At 49.5% G+C, this 6,853-nt stretch overlaps 2 protein-coding genes across 5 annotated transcripts; both read left to right on the top strand.

Moving 5' to 3' along the window:
• Positions 1–2,961, top strand: LOC100829679 (clathrin light chain 2). The gene is made up of 3 exons (XM_003563165.4): positions 1–406; positions 1,845–1,998; positions 2,098–2,961. The coding sequence occupies exons 1-3, from the start codon at positions 90–92 to the stop codon at positions 2,530–2,532; spliced, it is 906 nt and encodes a 301-aa protein (XP_003563213.1). The 5' UTR covers positions 1–89; the 3' UTR covers positions 2,533–2,961.
• Positions 2,962–3,252: 291 nt separating this feature from the next.
• On the top strand, positions 3,253–6,846 carry LOC100837332. 4 transcript variants are annotated; one of them, XR_002964964.1, is made up of 5 exons: positions 3,253–5,099; positions 5,448–5,538; positions 5,658–5,914; positions 6,296–6,328; positions 6,439–6,846. XR_002964964.1 is itself a non-coding variant. In XM_014896890.2 (3 exons), exons 1-3 carry the CDS (start codon positions 3,351–3,353, stop codon positions 5,852–5,854), a joined length of 2,037 nt encoding a protein of 678 aa, XP_014752376.1. In that variant the 5' UTR covers positions 3,254–3,350; the 3' UTR covers positions 5,855–6,161. The 4 variants fall into 4 exon arrangements, 1 of the variants encoding a protein (XP_014752376.1); XR_002964963.1 differs by having other exon boundaries at positions 6,434–6,846; XR_001405214.2 differs by lacking the exons at positions 6,296–6,328; positions 6,439–6,846 and adding an exon at positions 6,089–6,192.
• Positions 6,847–6,853: the final 7 nt, after the last annotated feature.

The raw sequence follows: 6,853 nt of genomic DNA, 5'->3' as shown, positions 1-6,853 counted from the left end.
CCTCTCGCACAACCGCACCACCATTTCCCACGCGACATCACAGATCACCATCCACCTTCCTTTCCCCCAGATCCCGAGCGAGCGACGCCATGGCCTCCGGCCCCTTCGACTCCCCGACCTCCTCCCCGGCCGGAGCCGCCGCCTTCCACGACGACCCCTTCCTCAGCTTCGACGGCCCCGCCGCATCACCCGCCGCCGGGATCGACGACGGATTCCCGGCCTCCCCCGACCCCTACGCCTCCGCCGCCGCAGGAGCGCACCCCTTCGGCATGCCCGACTCCAACGGCGCCCTCCACCACGACGATGACGAAGGCCTCTTCAGCTCCCACAACGGCACGGGGCCCGTCCTCCCGCCGCCCACCGAGATGGGCGCCGACGAGGGCGTCCTCCTGCGCGAGTGGCGCCGGTATGTTGTGTTTCAGTCTGTTCCTTGCTTCTGTTGCTCAGATCTGGCCCGGCTCGGTGGTTGGTTCTGCTAGATCTGTCCATCCTGCCTGCGCGATCGTGCTTGTGTTGCGGTTGTTCCAAGGTGTAGATCTGCCTAAATTGCTGGCGATCCGGCGTGCCCATTACTGTATTCTTGCACGAGATGCCATCGCTGCGCAGTAGATTCGCTCTCTTATTGCCAACCGCCAGCTCGAAATTCAGTGCATCTGCAGCTTCACAGCTTCAGTACACTAGGATTCCAGCTGAATAGTAGCTAATGATCGCCCAAAGCCACACAATCTTACTTCATAGCTGTTTTATTGCTTGTTATTACTAAGTGCACTGATAATCGATGATGCCTTCGATTAGCTCATATTATCTTCATCCCACGGTTTTGTCAAGATATGAATTATGCATAGCGTTCTTACAGAAATACGAGAACTGTAATTCAGCTGCCACACTCTGCATGCATCGTGACCTGTCAATATGCTGTAAAATGGGTCTGTCAATTTCATGCTATTAGTTAAACTTGTGTTGTGGTAAAATAAGCAGTTCAAATCCAGGTTTCAGTAGTTCCTGTGTATTGTAGACCATGATGTGCAAACAAATCAAAGTCAAACAGATTTGGACGTCAGCCTCTATGATGAAAACTGTGTACTCTTAGTTTGTACCAATAGAGAAATGAAAATGATGCCATTGTTCTTGCCTCAGCAAGGCTTGTTTAGCGCCAAATTGTCATGTTCAACCCTTTGAGTTGGATGCAACAATACTGTCAATGCTTCTGACAGTATTGTTGTATGTTTCATGTTTCCTCATTTGTCTGTGGGTGTTCCTTGCGTCTGTGGAGGTTCCTTGCTGAGAGCTGTGGTTTGCTCCAGCCTCTAGTAAATAACTGTCACTTACTAAAAAAAAAATCTAGTTTGTACCAATAGAGAAATGAAAATGATGCCATTGTTCTTGCCTGAGCTAGACTTGCTTAGCGCCAAATCATCATGTTCAACCCTTTGAGTTGCACATGAGGCCATGCCTAAATTATTATGCCCATAAGATTGTTGTATGTCGCAGGAATTTGAAAACCCAAAAAACTCCAGCGACATAAAACAGTCTTATGGGCATAATTAATAAGATATGCATGGCCTCATATCCAACTAAGGGTCGAACATGATGATTTGTCTGTAGAGCTTCCTTGCCGAGAGCTGTGGTTTGCTCCAGCCTCTAGTAAATAACTGTCACTTCTCATTAAGAAAACCGTGTCTTCTCTTAAAAAAAAATACTATCATTTAGAGATATAAATATGATTTGCATTAAAGGTCTTCACTGAGGTGATTGCTAGAGGATCATTGGTGCTATTTTTAGTATTTTACCACTTTTTGCTCACTCTTGTGCAAAGTAGATGCTAACACCCCAACTATCAACAGTCAAAATGCCATCCTTCTGGAGAAAAAGGAGGAGCATGAGAAGGAGCTGAGGAGCCAAATCATCCTTGAGGCTGAAGAATTCAAGAACGGTTTTGTTGAGAAGCGTAAGCTGAACCTTGAGACAAGCAAGGATCATAACCGGGATAGGGAGAAGGTAGTTTTTTTTTTTCTTTTCTTAAGATCACGGACCTGTGTACCCAATGTATTTGCCTGACATCTTTTTTTTTCTTACTGTGTTTCTGTTTCTTTTCAGCTTTTCCTAGCCAACCAGGAGAAGTTCCATACCGGCGCAGATAAGCAGTACTGGAAGGCGATATCAGAGCTCATCCCTCATGAGATTGCAAACATTGAGAAGAGAGGTGCAAAGAAGGACAAGGACAAGAAGCCTGGGATTGTCGTGGTCCAGGGACCAAAGCCCGGGAAGCCGACCGACATGGCACGGATGCGCCAGATACTGCTGAAGCTGAAGCACACACCCCCGCCACACATGAAGCCACCTCCCCCACCTGCTCCAGCTGCCGCCGCCAAGGATGGAGCTCCAGCTGCTGCTGGAAAGGACGGAGCCAAGGCGGCAGCACCTGCCCCTGCCAATGGCACAGTCCCTGAGATGGAGAAGGCCGCCGCCGCTGCCACCCCCGCAGCAGCAGCAGCACCAGCACCCGCAGCGGAGCCCATCGCCGCAGCCTGAATGAAGATGACCTTGATCAGCTGCTAATCGTTTGCAGTAGGATTATATTTGGAAGTCAGTAGAGTTGTTCCAGAAGAGGAGGTGGCAAAAGAGCACATGCAAGGTGGTGAAATCATCCGAGTTCATCAGGGCGGCAAAGCATGGATGGCATGGCGGAGATATTACGCCCAGTGTACTATTATTATTAATTTTGTTATTAAGAGAAGGAGGGTTGTTTAATGGACCAGCAAAAGCTTTATTCGTTGTTGCATATTATTACTACTGTTATTTGCATTTTGTAGAGAGAGAGAGAAGTGATTGGTAAAAATAAGGCTGTTGCTGCTGTACTAGACAGGATGTGCGTGTTCGGTATTTGTTTTTCCCAGTGTTGGATTTTGGTAAAACCCTCATCTGCATATATTATATTGATCCTTTGGTTTTTTTCGTCTCTATTCAAGTGGTAGCTTTGTTTAGCGTTTCATCTGCTTCTGCTTACCATTAATCGTATCAGCAAGTGTCAGTATTTTCGATCTGGTAATTTGTCAAGTGTTGTTGGTTATTCGTATGATCTCTCTGTGAAAATGTGTCCATGGGTCTGGTAGTTTCTGGTGAAGTTAACATATTGTCAGGCCGCGTGAAATCTCTGAAGATGATACTGCTGGATATGAAAGGCATGAATATATTGTGTAATGCAGGAATGCCATTTTCTGTTTTTGAAAATAATAAAGCGACAAGCAGAAATTATCGCTTGGAAAAAACATGAGCTCTGGCTCCCCGAGAGAGGAGGAGTTTGGTGAGGAAGAAGATCGAGGAGAGCCTCGTGGGGAGGTAGGAAGGAAATGGCGGCAGCGACCTCACTGCCTTGCTCCTCCTCCACCATTCCTCCCAGCCTCCCTTCTCCTTCCTCCTCCCGACCTCTCTTCTTCCTCCTCTCTAATCCACAGAGGCCATCTCGTCTCCAGTTGCTGCACATCCACCCGCGCCATCGCCGACCCTCCATCCGTTGTTGTTCCTCCGCATCCTCCTCCTCCTCTTCGTACAACGGCTGGGCCGACCTCCCCGCCGCCGCCCCCGACGACATCCTCCCCTTCTTCCGCGTCCCGCAATCCATCGCCGCAGCGCCGCTTCCTATCCTCCTTCTCCTCGTCCCCGCCGCCGCGCTCTCCCTCTCCCGCCTCCCGCCGCTCCCGCTCCTCGCCGCCGCCTTCGCCGCCGGATTCGCCACCGCCAGGCACCTCGCCCCCGGCGCTTCCTCCTCCCACGCCCACGCCCAGCGCCGCCTCGCCTCTCTCCTCGCGGATCTCGACGCCCGCCTCCTCTCCCTGAAGAAAACCCACTCGCCCTCCCCCGCCGACGATGGCTTCCTCCAGGCCGTCGACCGCGCGCGCGATGCGGTGCGGGACTACGCGGCCGCGGTGGCCGGCCAGGGCAGCACAGCCGCGCCGGACGAAGGGACGCTGGGCGAGTTGGCCAGGGAGGTCGCCGGCTATTTCGGCGCCTGGGTCCGGGACACCCTCCGGGAGCTCAGATTCACCTCGCCGCGGAAGAAGCCCTCCGTCAAGGTCGCCGCCGCCGCCGCCGCCGCTGCAGTAGATGCTGATTCAGACGCTGGGTTTGATCTAAAAAATTCAGACGCTGGGTTAGTGAACAGTGGGAGCAGAGACACTCAAGCTCAAAAAGCGAATGGGGATGATTCATCATCGATCCGTCCCACCGGAAGTGCTGCAAGGCCTCTCGACATGCTGCCGTTTGACGCCAAGGATGCCGATGACCTGGAAGATGCAGGGTTCAGTTCTCAGAGTGGTCAGGCTGAAGATGATGACCGATTGGAGAGGCTCGTGTTCAAGCACAGGTACGGGCGCGGCAGCGGTGCGCAGGACAACGGTCGATTTCAAGGCCGTAGGTTTGCCACTGAGTCGTCTCTGCTGGAGAGGACGCTCGAGATCCGCGACAGGTCGTACAGGTTGAAGATTGAGCGTCGCAGCGATAGTGATAGCCGAGTACATGAGAGGTCAGCCGATGAATTCAGGAGTAATGCTGCAAGTGTTGATGAAACTACAGATGATGAGGGTGCTGCTGCCGTGGATTCGGATGGTGAAGAATTCAGCCGCAATATTAAGGAGGCCGCGGAGGTCTTGAGGAAGGCGAGGGAGTGCATGATGGCCAGGGCTGATGAAGAGACTGCAGATGCGTTGCTGTATAAATCAGCAAGCCTTCTTTCTACTGCTGTAGCTTTGAGGCCAACAAGTTTGGTTGCAGTGGGTCAGCTAGGGAACACTTACCTCCTCCATGGGGAGCTCAAGCTCAAGATTAGCCGCGAGCTGAGGACGCTGTTGGCCAACAGCGGGGCTTATCTAAATGGGAGAGAGCGTGTCTCACGGTCCAGGAAGCTGGATAGAAGAATCGTAACCAGAGAGAACATTTCGTCCGCACTAGTGGATGTTTGTGAGGAGTGTGAGAGCCTGCTTGTTGATGCTGGGAGAAGCTACAGGACGGCTGTGTCAATTGATTCGGGTGACGTCAAAGCATTATACAATTGGGGACTGGCTCTTATCTTCCGTGCCCAACTACTTGCCGACATCGGACCGGTATGGACATCAACATACCTGTATCATATCAACTATATGCATGCTCACAGAACAACCTCATATCGCCATTTATCGCCTAGTAGTTTATGTAATGTATGCCACATTTGTTTTAGGGGGTATAAGCAGTGTTACATAGTTACCCAGTGATGTTGCCAAGATGAGAGCTTGCAATAACTTAACTCACTGTGAACACCCTCGAAACTCAAATACTAGGCATCCATCAATACATTCTGCACAAAGTAACATGCCGCTGCTAAGTATTTAGGTTCATTTATGCTTTAGCTATTTGTATTCGACTTCAAACTTGCATTCTACTTACACTTACTGGAAGAGAAAAAACTGACGCAGGAAGCGGCAGTTGATGCTGATCGGGTGTACTTGGCTGCAATCGATAAGTTTGATGCCATGTTATCGAAAAGCAACACTTATGCTCCAGAAGGTTTGATACAGCTCTACTTTTTCTTGCTACTTTGAACTTGATCTTTCTTTTTCTTATCTCTGGTTCTTTGGATGTCGTTGACAATAGTGCTCATGTGTAAATAATGTGGCATGTTGCAGCTCTGTACCGATGGGGCAGCGCGCTGCAGCAGCGATCCCAACTGCGTTCTGGGAAGAACAAGGAGAAGATCAGGCTTCTGGAGCAGGCAAAGAGCTTGTTTGAAGATGTTCTGTATGTGGAGGCGGATAACAAGATGGTAAGGGAAGCACTGTCGTCGTGCATATCAGAGCTCAACTACCATGGGAGATGGCTGTAGCTAGCCAATTGGTCTTGGAATGGCGAAACAGAGCCTTGTGTATAAGGATTCTGATTCAAGGTACAGCCTTGTGAAATAAAACAGTCATCATCACAGTATGTGCCATTATGTATCGATGAGACTTATAGTCGCATGCTGACAGGCAAGATAGCTAGAAACTCATCATCATTTAGATAAACCCATATTGCAAGGAAGGATGATAACATACATATTTTCCCAATTAATACATTGTAGGCATTGACAGGGGGCTGGCCGCCTGTAAGATCTGTGATGTGTATGCACCCTGATGTCAGTTTCATCTCCCAAACCACTAAAACAGTGGCAATCTTCTTGCTCTAGCCTGCTTGCCTTACAGGAACCTGTCTACCGTGGCATGGCTGCCAGGGCAGTATCCATGATTCCCCGGCACACTCCATTACTGAGTTTCTTTTCTTGCGACAGATACCTCGCAGATGTTTGGATTTACGGACACAGGTGAGTGTATAATAATCTATCTTCTCTTCTTTCTATATGTAAATTACTAAATGTTTCCTCGAATATTTTCCAATGTGAATTATTGCATTACTGTTATGTCAATAGAATAGAAGACAATCGTCGGCTGAGATGGAGAAGTTGAAAGAATGGTTGGATAAAGCTGTTAGGGAAGATGATGAGTGGATGGATCCTTTTGAAGCTTGATTACTTTGGAACAAGGATCTGAGACCTGAGACGAAACCGTATACCAACGTATGTAGTATAACACACACATATTCGCTTCCGACTCCAACTCAAGATCACAGAGATCCCGTCCGGCCTTCTCTTGCAATACATGCTGCCGGCGGCCGGCGCTCTCTGCTATTCTTTGCTATTATTTGTAGACAACCAATTACTTAAGCCTGCACGCACATAGAGTAATACGTATTCTTGGAATCGATCGTGCCAAGATCGGATACCTGAACTGAAACGCACTTATACAATACGTACCCGATTCTGACTCCAACAGTCCAACTCAATCCTATC

Source organism: Brachypodium distachyon, chromosome 1 (assembly GCF_000005505.3).
Source record: "Brachypodium distachyon strain Bd21 chromosome 1, Brachypodium_distachyon_v3.0, whole genome shotgun sequence".
Taxonomy (NCBI): Eukaryota; Viridiplantae; Streptophyta; class Magnoliopsida; order Poales; family Poaceae; genus Brachypodium; species Brachypodium distachyon.
Note: the sequence above shows the minus strand (reverse complement) of the source record. Positions and strands in the feature narration are given on the sequence as shown.